At 46.8% G+C, this 23,231-nt stretch overlaps 1 protein-coding gene across 6 annotated transcripts; it reads right to left on the bottom strand.

The window, feature by feature from the left end:
• Window positions 1-675: 675 nt before the first annotated feature.
• On the bottom strand, window positions 676-21,906 carry ZNF470 (zinc finger protein 470). 6 transcript variants are annotated; one of them, XM_036926370.2, is made up of 6 exons: window positions 21,418-21,892; window positions 19,840-20,033; window positions 19,645-19,719; window positions 5,066-5,192; window positions 4,801-4,896; window positions 676-3,000 (listed from the first exon to the last, which is right to left on the bottom strand). In XM_036926370.2, the coding sequence occupies exons 3-6, from the start codon at window positions 19,672-19,674 to the stop codon at window positions 1,133-1,135; spliced, it is 2,121 nt and encodes a 706-aa protein (XP_036782265.1). In that variant the 5' UTR covers window positions 19,675-19,719; window positions 19,840-20,033; window positions 21,418-21,892; the 3' UTR covers window positions 676-1,132. The 6 variants fall into 6 exon arrangements, with proteins under 6 accessions (XP_036782265.1, XP_057352413.1, XP_057352412.1 ...); XM_057496430.1 differs by lacking the exon at window positions 19,840-20,033 and adding an exon at window positions 20,991-21,184; XM_057496429.1 differs by lacking the exon at window positions 19,840-20,033 and having other exon boundaries at window positions 21,756-21,906.
• Between the last annotated feature and the right edge of the window lie 1,325 nt (window positions 21,907-23,231).

Consider the following 23,231-nt stretch of genomic DNA (forward strand, 5'->3'; position numbering starts at 1 on the left):
ATATGTATTTCAGTTGTCTTCTCGCACTAGATCTGTTAAGGGCAAAAGCCTTTCTATATTGTGCTCCCTTTTGTGTCACCGGCATCTAAAGCAATACCTGGCACTTCAGTGATGCTTAGCTAATGTTAACTGAATACTACAGTCCTTGCCCTGTCATAGTTCTACACATGGTCAGAATCAGCTTGTCAACCTTATACTGGGATTTCCACTGGAATATGAATGATTTTCCATATTTAACTTGGGAATATCTCTGCTAGACTGAGTCTTTCTATACAGAGACATATCTACTTTTCCATTTACTCTATCTTTTAATATTTAAAAAATGTTTAACATCTACAATCATAAGCGAATTGCAGTATGTAAGTTCTGTTTTGGTATCAGTCTTGTCAGTCTCCTAGAACAAGATTGGGAGCTGCACTGTATTCATTTTATGCTCGAGCACAATTTAAATATTGCAGGTTCTTTCCTATAGGGCAAAGTGTTGAACTATCTTTTCCAATTTATTTCATGGCTACTCATCTATTCAACTTTTCTTTGCTGTTTTGTTTCTAATACTATCCCCTGGCTAGTCCTACATTCTATTAAATGCTTTTGTTCTAATCGGCCCATTCTCACTTCTAAATGCCAGGTGAAATGAGAGTTCATCAAGAAAGCTACTGTCCTTACATTTATTCACAGAGGGAGCAGTGAATCACCCTGTTACCTTGGGCATCACAAACCTTTTCAATTACAAATGAGGTCATCTTTCCTACCTGTTGGGAGAGTAGAGCCCTCTCTTTTCTCTACAATCTGTCAGTTTCTTAGTCTTGACCTACTGACTCATTTTGCTGGCAGTTGAACATAAGGAACCCTTTAATGTCACAATATGCCAAGGATTATGTGCCAAATCCTTTAAATGGATTATCTAACAGAGTTTTCAAAACAAGTGTCCTAAATGGGAACGTAACATGAATATGTCTTTATTTTTAAAAGATTAGCTAAGTGTTAAAAATGCACTTGAGGAGAGCAAGAGGGATAATGGGTTATAACACTACTGCAGAAATCCAAATTAGATGGTTGCATCTTGGACTGTGATGACGGAACATGGGTTGGAAAAAAGTGGATGGATTCTAGAGGTATTAGAAGATTGCATCTAGAGGACTTGGTGGTATGGGGATAAAGAGAGGATAACTGAGGATGAATCTCCACTATGAACTCGCTGATGATGAGCCAGATGCACACTTTGCCTGAAGGCTTTCCCACATTCTTTACATTCATAAGGCCTTTCTCCAGTATGAATTCTTTTGTGTAATGTGAGATGGGCCATCTGGCTGAAGGCTTTGCAACATTCCTTACATTCATAAGGTTTCTCTCCTGTATGAATTCTTTGATGTAGAGTAAGGGATTTACGGTGGTTAAATGCTTTCCCACAAACATTACATTCATAAGGTTTCTCACCTGTATGACACCTCTGGTGACAAATCAGGGATGCCCTCTGTCTGAATGCCTTCCCACACTCAAGACATTCATATGGTCTTTTGCCAGTGTGGAGTCTCTGATGTTGAACAAGATAGGAGCCATCACTAAAGGCCTTCCCACAGTCAATACACTCATAAGGCTTCTCGCCAGTATGAACTCTCTGGTGTTGAACAAGGTGTGCAATTTGACTGAAGGACTTACCACATTCCTTACATTCATAAGGTTTCTCTCCAGTGTGTATTTTCTGATGTTGTGCAAGGTGTGAATTCTGACTGAAGGTTTTGCTGCATTCCTTACATTCATAAGGTTTCTCTCCAGTATGAATTCTCTGATGCTGAGTGAGGTGTGTGCTCTGCCTAAAAGCTTTCCCACATTCCTTACATTCATAGGGTTTTTCTCCAGTGTGAACTCGTTGATGAAGAGTAAGTGAGCCACGATAGCTAAAGGCTTTCTCACAAATATTACATCCATAAGGTTTCTCTCCTGTATGACTTCTCTGATGTACATTCAGGGATGAGCCATGGCTAAAAGCCCTCCCACACACATTACATTTGTAAGGTCTTTCTCCTGTATGAATTCTCTTATGCTGAGTAAGTCCTATGTGATCAGTGAAAGCTTTCCCACAATCAATACAATCAAAGGGTTTCTCTCCAGTATGATAGTATCTCCGGTGACGTATCAGAGAGGCATTCTGCCTGAAGGCTTTCCCACAGTCAATACATTCATAGGGTCTTTTTCCAGTGTGAATCCTTCGATGATGAGCTAAGGATGAACAATCACTAAACGCCTTCCCACATTCAATACATTCATAGGGTTTTTCTCCAGTATGAACTCTCTGATGTTGAGCAAGATGTGCAAGCTGGCTGAAAGTTTTATTACAGTGCTTACATTGGTAAGGTTTCTCTCCAGTATGAACTCTCTGATGTTGAATAAGATGAGCATTCTGACTGAAGGCTTTCCCACATTCGGTACATTCAAAGGGTTTTTCTCCTGTGTGTATTCTCTGATGTTGAGCAAGGTGGGCACTCTGGCTGAAGGCTTTCCCACATTCAATACATTCATAGGGTTTCTCTCCAGTATGAACTCTCTGATGAAGAGTAAGGGTTGAGATTTTGCTGAAAGTTTTCTCACAGTCACTACATTTCAAAAGTTTGTTTCCATACACTTGTTTGTGTTTTTTCACAAATGAATGTGTTTTTAAGCCTTTCTTAACTGTGTCAAAATTATATATTCCCTTTTCAATGGGAAAAACCTGTTTTATATAAGATAATCTATTCAGATGAAAAACTGTCCCAGATTTGTTAGAGTGGTCTGCTTCTTCAGTAAGTGGGTCTATATGACTGATTGTCTCTTGCCTAAAATGTGTCTTCTGGCTTACCAGCTCCCTTTCAAATAGGTCTTCACATTTCCAGTTTTTCCCTAATGTGGAACATTCAAGGTCATAGCTTGTATTTCTTTCCATTTTCATTGCCTGGGATAATTTTTCTTCATAAATGTCCTGGTTTGGAGATAATTCCTTGGTCATCCACACATACTCCAACTCTGAAAGATAATAAAAAAGCAAGTGTCTCCTATTTAATGCTAGGAGAAATGCTAGCTTTCATTCCCAAAATGAAACCATGTCACTCAGTTATTGAGGCCCACAGAGGTCTATGTTTTTGACAGTGCGTAGAAGTTACGCAAAGCAACCATCCTTGCATTTCTGGAATAAATCCTCCTTGGCTATGACATTATTTCAATAATGACTTATTTAAGATTTTGTACCAATATTCATACTTGAAATTTGTCTATAATTTCCTTTGGTGCTTTTTTGGTTAGATTTTGGTGTCAAATGTTATTGTCCTCAGAAACACAGTTATTTAAAAGTTCTTCTTTTTTTGGGGTGGGGGGATAATGTAACATTTCCAACAATGCTGATATTTTTCCTGAAAGATTTTGTAGAACTTATTTGTTAAACTACTGCGGATTGCTTCTTTTCTTGGAGGAGGCAATTCTTACATAACTTTCTATATTTCTTCCAAGGTCACTAGTCTGTTTAAATTTTCTCTCTCTTCTGGCGTCAGTGTAATTTATATTCTCCTAGAATACCAGTTTCATCTAGGTTTTCAAATTATTTACAGAGAGTTGAGGAAAACACTCATATGATTTTTGTAAGTACCTATGCATTGGTGGCTATTTACCGTTATTTCTTTTCTTGAGTTTGCTCTCATTAGTCTTGACAGTTTATATATTTTATTGGTTTTCTAATGAAGCACCTATATGATTTTTTTTCATTAGCTCCACTGTTTTCTAATTCCTTTTTTATCTGTAGGAGTATATCACCATTTTGTTTTCCTTAATTTTGTTATTTTTCTAATATCTTTACGTGGACGCTTAATTCATTTATTTTAAAATTATTTCTTATTTATGTACATCATTAGGACTATAAGTGACCTACCAATAATCTTCTTGAAACTGAGAAATTCCTACTGGGAAGGCCCCACTACAGGACACAGAATGAACTGTGACTGTCTCACCTGAGGCTCATTTCCCTGCGATATATATCTATAGTCTCTTACTTAGCTTTTTAACCAAACAGCTTTGAAGCAAAGAAAGGAAAAAAAAAAATCTGAAGAAAATAAACTGGGCCAAAAGTACCAATGAGTATAATAAAAGTGGGGAGATGGTGGACAAAGAAGGAGGAGATAATATTAGTGAACTAATTTCTTTATCTTCCATATGGGTATTAAAAGAGGATGTTTTGAATCTCAAGTAGTTGAACTTTAAAATATAGACTTAAAAATATGTCAGACATAAATGTAACAACTTGCAGGACTAAAATCCTTTCCAATTCAAGAAGCAGAATGGTGTAAAGGGGGGAAAAAAGACGTAAACAACAAAGCAAGAATAAACAACTACAGCAACAAAAAACATCAAAGAGAAAGATAATTAAAAGCCAATGGATGAACAAGGCTATAGTTCCTATTGTTAAGCCAACAAACTCACATTTTAAAGAATGGAAAATCTCTAAACCAATTAAAAAAACTAAACACAAATTCGTCTAAAGAATTCAGAAATGTTGAAAAGTCAGGGGTGATTACAACAGTTATGTACTTGAGCAGAACTAAGTAAACATCAATGGAACATAACAGAGTCCAGAAACAGACTGCGGTATTTGTAGGAAATCAGTAATAGTAAAGGTGGTGTATCATACCAGTGAGGAAGAGAAGATCCCACTGAAAAAATGGTGTTAGAACCAGAAGTTTCAATTTGGGAGGGATTTTGAGAGGTGTTTTCCAACAAGTAAAATAGAGAAGAGCATTTTGAGACCATTTCCCCCAGCTCTAGGTAGCCTGCACTTACCTGGGCACAGGCCCCTTGTTATCTCTCCTTTCATCACCCAAGGCTCTTCATCTTGTTCCAGTAAGGAGATCACATCTGGTTTAGAAATGCAAAGACCTACATATAAGACAAGATAAGAAAATTGGCTAGGCTGTAGATAGTCCAGAGCTATGACCCAGTCCACCTAGTATTGAGAAGACACTGTAGGAAAATGCTGATAAAGGCATAAAAAACTACTGAGGCATTAAGACTTCTTTAGGGAGGTGGAAGCAGGAAGATACCCTACCTAGTGAAACCAGGTTTCTGTAGTTCTCCAACATCACCTTCTTGTACAAAGTCCTTTCAGCAAGATTCAGCCATTCCCACTCATCTTGGGAGAAATCAATGGCCACATCTGTGAAAGTCAATGAATCCTGAAATGACACAAATATAATCTTGGTCAATCAGTGTTCATGCCCCCACTTACATGGCTCCAGGGTAAAGTGTTATGCTGTTCACACTTTAGGGGGAAAAAGTGCAGAGTAATTGCTCTGAGGGTCTAAATGATCCAGGTCACATAGTACTTCCTTGACAACCTTTTCTGCCTGATCACATTGTACATATTAGTTAAAAGAAAAAATATGAGACACACGCTCTGCTCTTGGACCATTTCCAATTTTATGGTGATGAGAAGATATTTTCTGATGAAGACATGTTCACTGCAGTCAAAACAAAATATCATCAAGTACTGAATTATTTTAGCTATGTTAGGAACTAGATCACTTTTCTACAGGGAGTAAAGAGCTCTAAGACTACAAGGGAAAGTTTCAAGGAAGGATGTTAACCAGATGAACATGACTTCAATCTCCAGAACATTTTCTAAGAAATCTTAGTGTTCTTGATATGTTAAAAGGTGTGTCTAAAAGGAAAAAATGCCTAGCAGTATTCTTTAATTTTCAAGTAAAAATATATTTGGGTTAGGAAAAAAGAATACATTTGTAAAGTTAGCTTTTGATAATCTGCTGAGAAGTACAGAGAGATCATATAAGATGAGCACAGTCAAGCAACCTGTTTTGTTCCATGGACTGAATTTCCTAACCAGCAAGGGATGCCAATCATCCATTCTGTGGTTGCTGGCAGATATTCCATTTATTTTGTCATTTCACTTGTATCAACATCTAAGAATGAGTTTTAAACAAACATCAGTCTTGAATGAAATCACAGAAAAAGATCAGATCATTCCAAAGAATTCAGACTCTGGCACTGACTAGCTGGACAATTCTGGCCGACTTAATTAACTTCCCTGTGTCTTGGTTTCCCACCTGAAAAATAGGAATAATTTTAGTACCTGCCTCATAGTAGCATTGTGAAAATTTCATGAAACAACAGGCACATTACCTGGCTAAGTGCTCAAGAATTGTGACCTATGATGATGATGGAGGGATAAGAAAGGAGGAGGAGGCTGATAACAGGTGAAACATTTGGCTTAATGCTTCAGTAAAAGTTTTATTTACATTTTGTCTAATTTCATAATCTCAGTGTACTATTGTAGTTAAGAACATGATCTCTGAAGCCAGACCACCTACATACAAATCCAGCTCTATTGGGTAAATCTAAGCTAAGTAGTTTTGTTTTCAACCATTGAGGATATTTTAAATAACTCAAAAGAGCAGTCTATTGTATTTACATATATGTATTTACCATTTTTGTTGTACTTCCTAAAGGGCCCCCACCCATAAGATGGCGAACTTCCTGCTTCTCTTCCGGGTCCTCGGTTCCCGCCGGCGCCACCTGAAGCCCAATCACCCCTCGCCCCCCTCCCAATCCCAGCACCTAGCATATATGTAGAAGTGACACCTCAATCAGCTCATGCCCCTTCCTTTATAACCCAGCACCTTTCCCTAATAAAGCGAAATTCTCCGGAGAATTGCTGCTGTGTGTCGCTCCTTCCTTTCATTGGTGCCGAAACACGGGAGATGGGACACCCCAACTGGGCCCCGTCTTCCCCAAGACACCAGGAGCAGCTTGCCCTCGTCCTGTTTTTCCGGCGCTGGCTCATCACACTCACCACTCCTCTCTGGCCTTTGGGTAAGTTTTCCCCCGGAGTGGGCCGCTCTTCCCCGAGCTATCACAGCGCCATTGACCGTGATCGTCCGGCAAGGCCCTGATGCTCGGGGACGAGGAGGGAACTCTTCCCACCTCAGGCCTCCACGGCTGCAGCGGACCCCCAGGCCCCCCTCCAACAGTCATAAACACACTCACCGCTCCTTCCTTTCATTCGTGCCGAAACTCTTCGGGTAAAGTTTTCCCAGGGTGGGCCGCTCTTCCCCGAGCTATCGCAGCGCCATTGACTGTGATCGTCCGGCAAGGCCCTGATGCTCGGGGACGAGGAGGGAACTCTCCCCACCTTAGGCATTCACGGCTGCGGCGGACCCTCAGGCCTCTCTTCCAACAGCCATAAACAAGGTGACTCCTTTGCGGATGAGAACGCTCCCTTTTCCCCCCGCCTTCCTTTCGTTCCTTCCGCCAAAAATTCCTAGTACTAGGTTCCTCGGGACTCCAGCACTCTGCCTTCTTAGAGAAGCCTGGGTGACGACCCACACTTCCTAAGAAACCGACTCGTATACGAGTTTCCGCAGACCACCAAGGACCATCAGGGACGCCCTTTGTCTCCTTGCGGTCTGCTCCCAGTCCGAGGGTCTCCGTTCGTCTTCCCCTGTTTGTCTGCTTCTCTGTCCTTTAGCCATGGGAGCCTCCTCATCCCTCCCTGGAAGTTCACCTCTTGAATGCCTGCTCAAGTATCTAGCCACCCTCTCCCTGACGCCTGATATAAAACCAAAACTTCTCCATAAATACTGCTCCCAAGATCGGCCGACATACCCCCTAGACAATAACAACCAATGGCCCGCAGGGGGAGCTCTTGATCCTGACATCACTCGCGATCTTTTTAACTACTGCCAGCGCCTGAAAAAATGGAAAGAGATTCCCTATATCGAGGCTTTTCACCTCCTAGCTCAAAATCCCAGCCTCTGCACCACCTGTTCCCCGCCCCAAGTTCTCCTAGCCTGCAGGCCGCCTCCCTCCCCTCCACACACTCCCAGTCCCTCTTCGATTACCTTTGACCCAGCTGACGAACCTCTGCCATACAGGCTTGCCCATTCAGCACCCCCCCCACAACCCCTCCTCCCCCTTTCGCAGTCGCCGCAGCCTCCACCTCCTCTCCCGCAGAAGCCTCCCGCCCACTCCCTTCCCCCTCCTCTCCTAGAGCAGCCCCTCCCCCTTCCTCCACCACCATCTCCTCCCCCACCTCACCCCCTCCGCCTTAGTCCCCCTCACCTCCCCCCCCCAGATAGAGCCTGAGCCTTCAGCCCCCCTCTAACTAAGTCCCAGGAACCTCCTCCGTCTTTGCCCCCCATCACCTGTTTCTCCCCCACAGACTGAGCCTGAACCCTTCAGTCCCCCTCAGACTCGATCTCGAGGGCCTCCCAAAATTATCGCCCCCCTCCGGGAGGTAGCAGGATCCAAAGGCATCGTGGGCGTTCACGTCCCTTTCTCCTTAGGAGATTTAGCCCAACTTGAGAAACGCCTAGGTTCCTTTTCCACTGATCCCACGACATATATCAGGGAGTTTCAATGGACCCTCCAGTCATACAGCCTCACACATCATGACATTTTCATGCTCCTGGCCAGTACCCTCCTTCCTGAAGAGCGCAGACGAGTTTGGGACTTTGCCCAAACGCACACTACCGAAACCCACAGGAATGACCCCACCTACCCCCCTGGCCCCACCGCTGTCCCCGAACAAGACCCACACTGGGATTATCACACGGCCGTGGGTCTCCGCTCTCGAGATATTTCGTCTCCTGCTTAATAGCAGGTCTGAAAAAGGCAGCTCGTAAAGTAGTCAATTTTCAAAAGCTCCAAGACATAATTCAAAGGAGGGAGGAAACTCCCTCCGAGTTCTTAGACAGACTCACCCAAGCCCTATTACAGTTACCAGCCTGGACCCAGAAACGCCTGACGGGAGACATGTCCTTATGACATACTTCCTAGCTCAAAGCTACCCCGACATTAAAGCTAAACTCAAAAGTTAGAACAGGGCCCTGCCACCCCACAGACTGAGATCCTAACAGTGGCCTTTAAAGTCTTCCATAACCAGGAGGAGGAGAAAGAACGCCGTAAACAAAAGGCTGATCAGGCCAATTTCCAAATGTTGGCCCAGCTGATAAAACCACAACCTGGGCGCCCCTCTACAAACAAGCCCCCCGCCAGGAGCTTGTTTCAAGTGCGGAAAAGGACATTGGTCAAGGGCGTGCCCCTCCCCCAGATCTCCTACCACCCCATGCCCCAGATGCCAGAAAAAGGGCCACTGGGGGTCTGATTGCCCAACCACCCGAAGGGGAGGCTGGATGAACAACCCCCATCCTAAGCCCGCCGTAGTGGAGCTGGCAGAAGAAGATTGACGAGGCTCGGGGGCTTCTTGTCCGACCATTTCCATCACCAAACAGGAGCCCAGGGTTACTTTAGTAGTAGACGGTCGCCCCCTCTCCTTCCTCCTAGATACAGGAGCCACCTTCTCAGTCTTGCGGGAATACCGGGGCCCTACCACGTCTGCCATTACTCCTATAGTCGGGGTAGGAGGCAAACAGATTTTCCCATTAAACCCCCCCCTTTTATGCACAATCCAGGACAATCCCATACCTTTCTCCCACTCCTTCCTAGTTATGCCCCAGTGTCCCATCCCTTTACTAGGATGGGACATCCTTTCTCTCCTCCATGTTTCCATAACTATATCCATTCCCACAGCCCCCAGTACTCCCATTCTGATGGCCCTCATAGCCGACGACCCCCCTCTACCCAATGAAAGCTCCAGTTCCGCCCTCAGACACCCTGTAAATCCCACAGTTTGGGACATTACAAGCCCCTCCGTGGCTCTATGTCCTCCTGCCGCTATCAAATTATGTGACCCCTCTCAGTATATCTGTCAGGCCCAATACCCCCTAACCACTTCAGCCCTCATAGGCCTCCAACCCATCATTCAAGATCTTTTAAACAAAAATTACCTCAGACCCACTCACTCCCCGTTTAATAGCCCCATATTAGCTGCTAAAAAACCAATGGATCTTTCCGCCTAGTCCAAGACCTTCGCCTCATCAACATGGCCGTCGTCCCTATCCATCCCTTAGTTCCAAATCCATACATCCTTTTATCGCGGATCCCTGCCTCGGCCTCCCACTTCTCAGTCCTAGATCTTAAGGACGCATTTTTTTCTATCCCTCTGGACCCCTCCTCCCAAGATTTTTTTGCCTTCACCTGGATGGACCCATACACAAGACATTCTGAACAATTCACTTGGACAGTTTTGCCACAAGGCTTCCGAGATAGTCCCCATATTTTTGGACAGGTCCTAGCTCAGGACCTCAAACAGTTTCATCATGATCACTCCGAGTCCACCTCATTACAATACGTGGACGATCTTCTACTCTGCAGTCCCTCGTGGGAACAGTCTCAACTTGACACTGCCTCCCTACTTAACCTTCTAGCTTCCAGAGGTTACCGGGTATCCCCCGTCAAAGCTCAAATCTCTTCCCCTTCTGTCACTTACCTCGGATTCCTTCTATCTCAACAAAGAAAGTCCATTACCTTAGACAGAAAACGGCTCCTCTCTGACCTGCCCATTCCCAAAACCAAGACAGAAATCCTTTCCTTTCTAGGCCTGGCTGGGTATTTTAGAGCGTAGATCCCTAACTTCTCCCTGTTGGCAAGACCCCTATACGACCTCAGCAAGGGCCCCCCTGAAGAACCATTATCCTTACCCCGACACTCCTTCATTAAGCTCCGTGGAGCCCTTGTGGAAGCCCCAGCTCTCCATCTTCCCAATTTGTCGAAGCCCTTCTCGTTATACATTCATGAGAGGTCCAGTCAAGCTCTAGGAGTCCTAGGCCAACATTATGGCCCATCCTTTGCCCCAGTAGCTTATCTTTCCAAGCAATTAAACCCCACAGTTCGGGGATGGGCCCCCTGCCTACAGGTATTAGCCGCTGGACAGCTCTTGCAGAAGGAAGCTCATAAACTGACATTTGGGGCGCCCCTTACCATTCTGTCCCCACATCACCTAAAAGACCTCAACCTACAAAAGTTTACAGACTCTCCCTCCCTCCAGACTCCTGACCTTACTGTCCTCTTTCCTCCAAAATCCAGACATTTCTTTCCTCCCCTGCCAGCCCCTGAATCTGGCCACTCTTCTTCCTCTACCCTACTCTCCTCATACTCCCTCACACGATTGCCTGGAAGCCCTTCACAACTTCCTTCCGTGCCACTCCACGATCTCCGAAGGAGCCCTCTCACACTCCGACCTCATCTGGTTTACTGATGGGTCCTCCTTTAAACATGAGGGCACCCATTACGCAGGATACGCAGTAGTCTCCCTCGAAGACGTCATTGAGGCACGAGCCCTACCCCCTGGTACAACCAATCAACAGGCCGAACTCATTGCAGCCACCAGAGCTTGCACTCTGGCCCGGGACACGTCTGTCACACTGTACACTGACTCCAAATACGTATTCTACATTCTGTCTCACGCAGCAGTATGGAAAGAACGAGGCCTCCTCACCACAAAAGGAAATTCCATCACTAATTCAGCCTTAATTACCAAACTTCTAGAGGCTTCACAACTCCCACACCGACTGGGCATAGTCCACTGCAAATCACATCAAAAGGACGACTCCCCCATTACAAGAGGTAACAACAAAGCTGACAGAGTAGCCCGGTCGACTGCCCTATCAGAAGAAGCATCAGACAGCGATCTGTCTGCCCCTGCGGTTTTAGCCTTATCACAAGACACCCTCTGTTCCCAGGACAGAGGGTCTCTCTTCCGCCTCTTACACAATCTGTTCCATCCAAGCCCCCTATCCTTAATCCATTTTCTACAATCCTTTTTTTCTCTCTCTCCTGAAGACAAACCCTACTTAACCAAATCACCCGCAGGTGCACCATCTGCCAATGCACTAACCCTAATACCCCCCTCAAGGCCTGACCCTTCCCGGCTCATCAAGAAAGGGGTAATGTCCCCGCTGCAGATTGGCAAATAGACTTCACTAACATGCCCCCTGTATGGCGTACCAGATACCTACTCGTGTTAGTAGATACATTTTCAGGATGGGTCGAAGCTTTCCCCACCACTAATAAAAGAGCGTCTGCGGTTGCCTCTATCCTCCTCACCCAGATCTTTCCTAGGTTCGGGATGCCCACTTCCCTCCAATCAGATAACGGCTCTGAGTTCACTGCCCAAATCATTCAGAACCTCTCCAAGTCGCTCTCACTCCCCTGGCATCTACACTGTCCTTATTGACCATAGGCTTCGGGAAAAGTAGAAAGAGCCAATAGGACTCTAAAAGACATCCTGACCAAACTATCTCTAGAGCTACACCTTGACTGGGTTCGCTTACTTCCCTTAGCTCTACTCCGCATTCGGGCCCTCCCAAAGAAACCTTCCTTCTTGTCACCCTTTGAGATCATGTACGGCCGCCCAATTCTACCCCCAGGGCTCCCTTCCCACAAAGGACCGATTCCTCCCAATATGGCCCTTCCACGACTCTCCTCCACACCGAATTGTGGAAATATCAGGATTGGCTCCTTCCTGATCCATCTGCCTCCCAAAACCCTCCTGTCTTACAGCCCGGCCAACTAGTGTTTTATAAGCCGCCAGAGGATTGGCCCTCTCTCACCCCAAAATGGGAAGGTCCACACCCAGTTATTCTCTGCACACCCTCAGCCGCCAAGCTCTCACTGCCTCATAACTCTGTCACCCCTTGGATTCATATCTCCAGGTTGAAACCAAACACCCAGGACCCACCTTCTCTGGATACCCAAGACCCATTGGTCACAACCTAGAGTCCTTCGGATACAGCCCAAGATGCTGTCTACTCTACTACGCTTCATCCCTCTGATCCCTTGAAACTCCGCATCTTCCGTTCACCCCCTTTGCCATCCATACCTGAATCATGACTTTTTCCTCCTTTACTGCTCTCTCGCTTTTTTTCCTCATTCCTATTGTCTTCCCCGCCACCCCAGCCTCCTTTGTATGGCGATTCAGAGTCAGACAGACTTACACACAGCATCAAACAAAAATTACTGCCCTCATTGCCACATCAGACTGCCCTCTGAAAGGCTGCTCCGAGCCTTTATACCTCCGCTTTCCTCCCTCCCCCGAAGTGTTCGCTAGCAGCTACCTTTATTCTCCCTCCCTCTGCTTCCTCTATGACCAAAAACAAGCCTATTGCAGGCGATGGCCAGACACCTACGGGGGATGTCCCTACTGGTCTTGCGCCATTCACTACATGGGTAACTCCTAGTACCCACAGTATTACTCCTCCAACCTTTTCATAAAATATCCCAACAGCTCATTCTCCTTATCAATCCCAGATCCCTGGGACTCTCGATGGGCCACCGGAGTCACAGCCTCAGTTTACTACGGGGGGTCCTCGACCCCCCACGGTACCCTTCATATCTCTCGAGAGTATGTTCCCTCTCATTCCCAGATCTCTCAAGTTGCATCAGACATCGGACATTCCGAAAAAGTCATTATCCAAACTCTTGACGGCGCCTCTTCATCTTTTTATTCCTCCTACTCTTAGTTACAGCTTATTCAGGACACCACCATCTTTCTCAACCACACCCTTAACACCGCCAATTGTTTCTTGTGCGCATCACTACAGCGCCCACTGCTGGCCACCGTGCCCCTTAATATTTCCAACTACTCCTTCCATGCAGAAGGACAACCCCTCCGCCCCCTGGCGGACATACCCCTATGGGAACCATAATACGCAGATAATCTCACCATCCACCACTGTGTAGGCCCAACCCCTCCCCCCTCCAGCACACTTCACTGTCTCTCTATGTACACCCCCACCTCCGGCTCTAAGGCTTTTACACAACCGGGACACTTCTTTTGGTGCAATGGCAGTCTTTTTAACTCACTGCCTCCCAACTCCAGCACACCCTGCATTCTCATCACCCTAATCCCACAGCTTACACTTTACAGCATGGCAGAATTCCTTGAGCTCCAACCTCCCTTGCCTTTGCGCACAAGAAGGGATGCTTTCCTTCCCATTATGGTCGGTGTTTCCCTAGCCACCTCAGGCATTGGGGCAGGATTTTCAGGGGGAGCCTTGGGTCACTCTCTATGGGCAATTAAAGATCTCAACGCCAAACTTGAGGGAGCCCTGACATCCACTGCCAATTCCCTGGCCTCTCTCCAAGGACAGGTCACTTCACTGGCTAAGGTCACCCTTCAAAACCGGCGGGCCTTAGATCTGCTTACAGCCGAAAAGGGCGGCACCTGCGTCTTCCTTCGGGAAGAGTGCTGCTATTACATCAACGAATCCGGCATTGTAGAAACTGACATTACCAAACTCACCGACCTTGCCTCCAGCCTCCACTCTGCTTCCAATTCCAACCCATTCTCTTCAATACTAACAAACCCCTTCCTCACCTGGCTCTGGCCCATTGCAGGCCCTATGATAATCATTCTCCTCACCTGTCTCTTCTTGCCTTGTATAATAAAGTTTATCAAATCCCAAGTTGGTAAAATCTCTAATCAAACTTTCAACCAGCTTTTACTCAGGAACTATCAGCTTTTAGCCACAGAAGATCCCTCACCCTCACGTAACCTCCTCAACACATGCTGAGATGGAACCCTCTCTCTGCTGGAAACTGTTCCTGGAAACAATGGCCGCAGACGCCTGGCTTCTGGCACCCGTATCCTCCTGGCACGATTGGAATCAACAAGTCCTCGACCTATGGTTACAGGGAACCTTCATTGATTTCCAACCTGAAGAAGTCCACATCTATTCGTCCTTACTGTGGGGAGTCCTATCAACCCTTTCCAACCAGTTCTGAAGCCCTCACTCCCTTCTCCGCCCCCGTTCAGCAGGAAGCAGTCAAAGAGAAAGCAACGTCCACAACCCCATAGAGGAGAAAGTGGGGAATGAAGGGCCCCCACCCATAAGATGGTGAACTTCCTGCTTCTCTTCCGGGTCCTGGGTTCCCGCCGGCGCCACCTGAAGCCCAATCACCCCTCGCCCCCCTCCCAATCCCAGCACCTAGCCAATAGCCACCAGCCCCGTAGAAGTAACACCACAATCACCCCATGCCCCTCCCTATATAACCCAGCACCTTTCCCTAATAAAGCGGAATTCTCCGGTGAATTGCTGCTGTGTGTCGCTCCTTCCTTTCACTTCCTTCATTCCTCATCTTCTGAGTTCCTTTCTGGTGTAATTTCTATCAGAAGAACTTCCTTTAGCAATTCTTTTAGAACTGTCAACAAGTTTTCTTACTTTTCCTTCATATGAGAAACTATTTCACCTTTGATCTTGAAGGCTATTTTTATTAGACAAAATTCTGGGTTGACAGTACTTCTCTTTGAGCACTTTAAAGTTGTTTTACTTCTTTATGACTTCCATGATTTCTGATGAGAACTTCATCACTGTTATTCAAATTACTTTTGCCATATATGTTAAGCATAATTTTTTCTATGGCCGCTTTCAAGTTTTTTTCCATTGTCTTTAATTTTCAGCAGTCTGAGTAGAAGTTTCTGGACAGAGATTTTTTAATTTTTTTTTGCTGATCATGGATCCACAGGTTTATGTCTTTCACTAAACTCAGGAATTTATCAGCCATTATTTCCTCAAATATTTTTTCTACAGTCCACTTTCTGTTTTTTGGATTTCCATGGTACAAATGTTAAACATTCTGGTATTGTCCAAAGGGCCCTGATGCTCTGTTAATCTTTTTCCTCTCTGCTATGTGGATTAGATATTTATCTTAAATTCACTAGCTCTTTCCTCTGTCATCTCCACTGTGCCAGTAGGCCCATTCAATGAGCTTATCTTGGTAATTTTATTTTTCATTCCTTGTTGATATTTTCTTCCTTTGCTGGGACTGTCTTTCCATTTGTTTCAGGAATGTTCACCCTTACTTGTTTTATATAATATCTGTTTTAAAGTCTTTATCAAGTAATTCCAGTATCTGTCACATCAATGTTAGTATCTGGTGATTGCCTTTTCCTCTGTGAACTGAAATTTTCCTCGTTTTTCACTAGCTGAGTAATTCTGGATTGAATCCTTGGCATTTTGGATAAGACTTTATGTCTTGTTTAAATTCTATGCAGAATACTGGTATTTTGTTCAGGTTGTTAAGTTCTAACCAGCCTTCCGCAGGTTGCATTTCAAAGGCAGCCTCATTTTCAAAGCCTTTTCATTGATACTTGCTTCTGTCCTGCTGTGTACCACTCGGTAGCTGGCCCAAGACCTGACAGTGGTCTAACCCTTAGCTGGCCTCTCACAGACTATGGTATGCTCTTTAGGGTTAGACACATGCATGAGCAGCTTAGGGTAAGCCCAGGAGAGTTCATAAACAACTTTATGTGGTTGTTGTCCAAAGCTCCTCCCTCTCTGTGATCTTTCTAGTACTTACCATTTCCCAAAGGCTCCCTTTTTTAGTTATCTAGCCAAAAAACTGGAACTCACTTATTCCATTTCACTGTGCACTTATGACTATGCCACCCTCCCCCTACCGCAGGGCCAAGCAGGGAGAAGACAGAAGCAGAAAAAAAGCAATGAGAATTTACCCCATGCTCAGGAACACAGCTTCTCTTATAAGGGAAAACTTCTCTTATCTAGCTTTAGAGGCCTGCAGACCCCCACCACCACTGCTGGGGCCAAAGAAAACAGAGGCTTTTTTAAAGTAGGATTTCCTCCTCCCCACCCCAGCATTAGATCCCTTTCTCCTTTCTTGAGACTGAACTAGAAGGTTTCTCCTGGGTTCTTTCTATCCTCGCCAATACTGACTTCTAGATTGTGTTTACCAAATCCACGCCAGCAGAGATTAGGACACAGGTGGCAGGCACACGGCAGGTTTGGTGGTACTTCACATTTGAGGCTTTTCCCCCAATCTGCCTGCTACTATCTAGTTTTTAGAGCCCTTACATTGCTACTCCGTACATGCTGTTCTGGTTTTGCAGAGGGAAGGACAGGGTGGGGTGAGGTCAGCCCACCTTACCCAGAGCTAGGAATCTCCCAAATTCAGTGTAAATTATTATTTTTTTAATTAATATTCCACTGGAAACAAAGAGGCTCCAGATACTCAGTGTTTCTTGTGCATCAGGCATTATACTGCAGTTCTTCAGCTTACGTCAGTCAGCATGCATACATACACACATATGACTGGGTACAAAGGCAAACAGTAGCTATACAGGGGAACAGGAGCACAGTTAATGCCTATATAGCACTAACTATGTGCCAGGTACTTTTCTAAACATTTAAAATATATTAACTGGTTAATCCACACAACAGTCCTAGTAATTAGGTACTATTATTATTCCCAGTTTACAGATGAGGAAACTGAAATTAAGGTGATATTATCTATTACTTAGTGGAGTTAGAATCTTTACCCAGGCAGTCTGGCTCCACAGTCCGCGTTACTAACTTTTATGTTATACTCTGCTACTCTTAAAATATTATTTTCCTCTGACAAATAATGCTTGTATTTAAAATGCTTAAAATTATTTTAAAATGCTCTAAGAATCCAGTCCCATTGATAGTGCATGTTTTGTGGCATCAAACCTGATAGAGGTGTTTTGCTTTGATATAAGTTCTCATTGTGCCTTTAATACAAAACAAAAACAGTTTTATTACTGTTATTTTTTATTTGATTAGCTTTGGAGTTTATGATTCAAGTTTTATTATTTCTTGAAAAAATTTTCCTGGTGACACTAGCTAAGCAGTTTACTTTAATCAGAACATTAGAATTCTTAAGCTTCTATTATTGGTTTAAATATTACTAAAATTAAAAATGTCCCAGAGTAAGAACTCACACTCCTCAACACCCAAAAACCAAATAATCTGCTTAAATTTTGGGTGGAGGATATGAACACATACTTTTCCAAAAAGAAATTCAGGTGGCCAACAGGCACATGAAAAGATGCTCCACATTGCTAATTATCAGGGAAATGTAAATTAAAACCACAATGAGATATACCTCATACCAGTTAGGATGGCAAACATAGAAGAGACTAGGAGCAACAAATGCTGGCAAGGTAGTGGAGAAAGGGGAACCCTCCTATACTGCTGGTGGGAATGTAAAATAGTTCAACCATTGTGGAAAGCAATATGGAGGTTCCTCAGAAAACTAAAAATAGAAATACCATTTGACCTGGGAATTCCACTTCTAGGAATTTACCCTAAGAATGCAGCACTTCAGGTTGAAAAAGACAGATGCACCCCTATGTTTATCGCTGCACTATTTACAATAGCCAAGATATGGAAGCAACCTAAGTGTCCATCAGTAGATGAATGGATAAAGAAGATGTGGTACATACACACAATGGAATATTATTCAGCCATAAGAAGAAAACAAATCCTACCATTTGCAACAACATGGGTGGAGACAGAGGGTATTATGCTCAGTGAACTAAGCCAGGCAGAGAAACACAAGTATGAAATGATTTCACTCATTTGTGGAGTATAACAACTAAGCAGAAGTGAAGGAACAAAACAGCAGCAGACTCAGACTCCAAGGGACTAGCAGTTACCAAAGGGGAGGAGTGAGGGAGGGCAGGTGGGGAGGGAGGGAGAAGGGGACTGAGGGGTATTATGATTGGTATACACGGTGTGTGTGGGTGGTCACAGGGAAGACAAGTAGGGACTCTGAAGAATCTTACTACACTAATAGACAGTGACTTCAATGGAGTATGGGGGGGCTTGATAATATGGGTGAATGTAGTAACCTCATTGTTTTTCATGTGACACCTTCAAAGAGTGTATATCAGTGATAAGTTAATTTTAAAAAATGTCCCAGAGTACAGTAAGTTTGAGAAAGTAATCCACAAATAAGTGAAAAATTAGGAATTTGGTCCAAAAAAATAATCACAGATGAAGGCAAAAATTCAATTACAAGGAAGACCACTGCAATCTCTCCACTGAATAGCAAAACACTGGCAACAATTTGCTTATGGAATAACAAGGGGATGATCAAACAGATTATCATATTCATCCTAGAAAGAAAAAAGGATGCATAACATTCCTGGCATTTTAAGACACTCATGGATCCAGTCAGGTGGGGAAGAGGAACCTGTGAATACTGTGGCCGAAATGCCACCCATCTCACCTGTGCCTGCAGATCTCCTCTACCTCCTTCAAGACGCAACTCTGGAATCCCTTCTTCTGTGATCAAATCCTCCCGACTGCTCCTCCCTCCAGGAGAGGATGACTGCGCAGGATATATCCCGTACCAGGATCTCTCACCACGAAGGCAAAAAGGAGCTAAGATAATTTCCTTTTGCCAGATTGTGACCTATCAGAGCTTCTCTAGTCCAGAGGAACGGCAACTTTTTATAATTCCCCCAAGGGAATACACATGGGCTATTAATGGCCCTCACTCACTATTCCAGAGGAAGTCTACTCTCCACCTGCAGCACCAGCCACACTGTATAAAAAAATGTTTGCTGCCTTTTCACTTTACCAACAGACTGTAAGCTCTGAGAGCCAGGGTGGGGATTTGGGAATTAGGCAGATCATGGCTCTCAAATTTCCTCTAAGGACTGCATTTATGTGTTGACAGATGCTTAGGAAAAGTGTGAGCACAAGGGAAGGGCTCAGAGTGGGTCATTTCTTGAATGATAAATAGTGAGTAGGAGGAAGAGTAAGTTGTGAGAGGGCAGTGGGCTGAGTCCATCCTTGCGGTCGCATCACTGATTGGAGAGGGAGGAAGCAGGAACCAGGCCTCAGGGTAGGGCTCTTCAGCAGACAATTTTCAGAAGGAAATAGACATCACCACATCCTGAAAAGCAAGACTGTACTTTCAGGAAGAAAGGGAATACCAACTCACCAGCGACATGGCTTTAAGCTCAATTTCCATCACCTCCTCCTCTTCCCAGCTGCTCCTCCGGAGAAGGGCGTTATCCTGAGGGGCAGAGTGAGGGGCGGCTGAGCGGCTGTAACGACCACAGCCTGTCTTCCCTGCGGCTCTCTCTGCCCTCACCACCCCCTCGCCTCCCTCTCCCCTGCCCGGCCAGGCACTCACTGGGGGATCTATAATTTAGAGGGGGTTCCATTTTGCTCTGTGCTTTCCGGCTGTGCACAACTTCTCACAAAGCGCCCCATTCGTTAACAACACAGATGTACGGGGCATGCTGCATATATTAATACTCTGATTTTAACTTCACAATCATCAGTGAAATACAGAACAGGGTCACCATTTCACACAGGAAAGCTCTTCTGCACAAGTCACAAAGCTTGTAAGTGGAGCTCAGTCGCCAAACTAGGTCCGCCCGGAACCTACACCCAAATTATTTGCTCAAGCAGACATCAGTATATAACAGAAGATAAAACCTTGTGCAACTAACTGGTCAAGATCTGTAAAGATTCTGAAACTTGGAGAAAGCCATCTTCCCCGAGAGAGCTATTAGCTTTGTTAAAACAAAGAATCCATGTGCCTCGTAGATAACTGACCAAAAAACTATCCGAACACCCAGGCTCTCATTTCGCCTTGCGACAAACCAGTTTTGAAGAAGCCCCTTGTTCCCCTCTAAGCCAAATTTCTTCCTTTAGGAAAAGGATAAAAGTACCGAACGTAATTTTCTGGTTTCTTTCCTCTCAATTGCAGTGCTCGCTCACAGCGGTGTTACGACGGTGCGAGGGAACTTTGAGCACCTCTATGGGCGGGCGCTCCACGCAGGGCGGGCCAGGCGTGGGCTCAGCTACTGCTCACAAACCTATGGCGTGTGTCTCCCGTGAGAGAACCGATCAGAAAGCTTAAGGAAGACCACCCGCCAGGCGCTGGCTCGGGAACCTGAGCCCTGGCGGTCACTCCGCGCTGCCAGGGTGGGTTTCCTCGACTGCCCAGGACGGTTAGAGTGCCAGCCTCCAGCCGCTGCCGAGAGGCCGGCCTGGGCCGACCTGAGCCCTGGCGCCTCGCCACCCGCGGTTACCTTCCTCTTCTCGGCCTCCGTGCCCTCATCCGGAGGAGGTGGGGCAGCTGCCCCTTCGTCCCTGAGGTCTTAGGCCTGAGCCTGGCCCCCCGCGGGGATCACTGGCCAAGTCACCGCAGGCAGTGGACCAGGCCAAGGACAACGTGGCTGTGCGGGGCGCTGCCCGGCCCTCCCCGCGCCCGCCCGACGGGTGAGTGTGCGGTGGCCGGGGTGAGGAGCGGTGGGAACAGTTTCGCCCATTTACTGGGAGACGAAGCCGCAGGCCGGTCGGACCCGTGAGCACGTGCGGGCGGAGCTGCGGCCTCGCCTTCGTCCAGTCGCACGGCTGCGGTGTCTGGGGCAGGATTCCGACAGGTCAAGGGTTAACCGAGGTCCTCTTTGAGGGGCAGCGGCGCCCTCGGAGATAATGCTCCGCGGGAACGCTTTCTGCCCGGGGCCCTGGAAGCACCCCCAAGTCCAGCGAGGGGAGGGCGGCTAGGGGGTTCTGGGCCAAGTCAGGACGCCCCTGGGTCAGCCCCACGCTCTGACCCCAGGTGACCTCGCGATCTTTGCGCTCCCGGGACCACAAACCTCTGATGTCAGGGCTTCCTCCTCCCGCAAGGGCGCCCCGAGGAGCCGCACCCCCAAACCTCCACCCATCGCAGCAGCCACATTCCCCTCGTCGCTCTTACCGCTCCTCAGGCCCTGGACTTTCGGCCGTGTCCAGTTCCGCCCCCTCGCGGTGGGGCGCGGAAGAAACGCCTCAGGCGCACCAGCCCTACCGGGCAGCCTCCCGGGACCCTGGGCCGCACAGGACTCCGGAATGTGCGCGGGGCGGCGGCCTCCGGGACGGCCTCCAGCTCTTGGCAGCTCACGAGCCTTTATTCACGCCCACGCCTCAGGCACCACGCGGTCGCCCGCGCTGCGGGGACGCGCGCGCACGCGCAGAAGCTCACCGGGCCCCGTCGGTCACACCTCGCGCCGGCACAGACTCGCCCTCACCTCCCCCCGTCTCACACGCGCCACTCACCGTCAGTCGCGCAGTCGCCACGCCAGGCGCCCCCATTCACCGCCGCCCCAGGCGCGCACCGGACCGCCGACTCGAGCCACGGGCGCCACCCAGCTCGGGCTTTCTCAGAACCCGCCGGAGTCGCTCACTTCCGCACCTTTCGTCCTCCCCGGAAGTGTGTGTGTGTGTGTGTGTGTGTGTGTGTGTGTGTGTGTGCGTCCTCCCGCCGCAACGGCCCCTGGGAAATGTAGTCTCGACAGCGACGGCACCGAGGCTGCCCGACACGGTTCCTCTCCATGCCAGGGGATCACTGCCCCTGTCCCCTGTGGGTGCTTCCTGGTCCGGCATGACCGTCTCAGCCCAACTCTGCGTCCCAGAAGTACAAGCCGCCTCTGAGAAGCCCGCCGAGGCCCGGGCCCTTCAAGGAGCCGTCGCCCGCTCGGACTGCGCAGGCGCCGCCGTCTGGCTCAGAAAGCTAAAAGCTGGGTCTCAGGTGACCTCGCCTTGGCGGATTGGGTCGCAGAGGAGCGCCAGACGCACTGGGCCCGCGGAAAGCCAAAGGAAGTGGGCGGGGCTTGTGGGCGGGTCTAGGGATGGAACCCTTGGAGGGTAGGGTGGAGATCTGGACTCTGCCTGGTGACTTTGTGCACCTGTGATTTGTGAGTGAGTTTGAGTGAATCTGTGTGCGCGCGCATGTAAGCTATCTTGCATAACTACCAATTCTCTCTTGGATGTAGTCTATATAGTCTACCCCCAGCCCATTTCGTCTCTCCCTGAGGTACCATGAAGACACACAGCGTGTGAGTCACGTTTAGTATTGTCTTCCCAGTGACTATAAGAGTGTTTGGCACATAGTAGGTATCCAGTTAAAAAAATTCCTCACTGTATAGAGACTGGCCCACCACATACCACCCAAAAATTTTGCATATGTCCAATTGGTCTTTAATACGTGTTGGTGTTTCCATACACAACAATAGTGTACACTGCAGAATAACAGTATTATAACTCCTTTCAGGTTCCCAGACTCAAGTCCAATGGGTGTGTGCGGGAGGATCTTCCCACACGACACTAAGCAATTCTCAAAAACCAGCAGGGTGTCCAAGAACTCAACTCAATTCTGACGCTTTCTGCCCAGAGGTTGCACCAGATTCCCCAGGTTAAGCCTCCATCCTACAAGACTGCCCTCCAACCCCCACTCCAGACACTGGTCACAAGCCCCAGGCAGTTACCTGTGCTTCTGACCTGCCAACTACAGATTGGAGGTTCCATGACCTCCCCCTTAAGTTCAATTAATTTGCTGTAGTGGCTCACAGAAATCAGGAAAACACATTTACCAGTTTAATAAATGATATCATAAAGTGTACAAGTTAGCAGACAGAGGAAGAGATACACAGGGCAAGATCCCAAATAAAGCAGTTTCTATCCTTATGGAGCTTGGGGCCTGGCTCTGGGGGCGTCGTGCTTCCCCAAGTATAGAAGTGCGCTCTCCAACAGAGA

The sequence above is a fragment of the Manis pentadactyla genome, assembly GCF_030020395.1.
Source record: "Manis pentadactyla isolate mManPen7 chromosome 15 unlocalized genomic scaffold, mManPen7.hap1 SUPER_15_unloc_1, whole genome shotgun sequence".
Taxonomy (NCBI): Eukaryota; Metazoa; Chordata; class Mammalia; order Pholidota; family Manidae; genus Manis; species Manis pentadactyla.

Excerpts from the sequence above, each read along its gene's own strand:
- ZNF470 (XM_057496429.1), bottom strand. The coding sequence starts at position 21,791 with ATGGGGGCGCCTGGCGTGGCGACTGCGCGACTGACG. Across the intron at positions 19,720-21,755 it reads TGGCGACTGCGCGACTGACG|GATAACGCCCTTCTCCGGAG; the intron begins GTGAGTGGCGCG and ends TCTGCCCCTCAG. Across the intron at positions 3,001-4,800 it reads AACAAGGGGCCTGTGCCCAG|AGTTGGAGTATGTGTGGATG; the intron begins GTAAGTGCAGGC and ends ATTATCTTTCAG.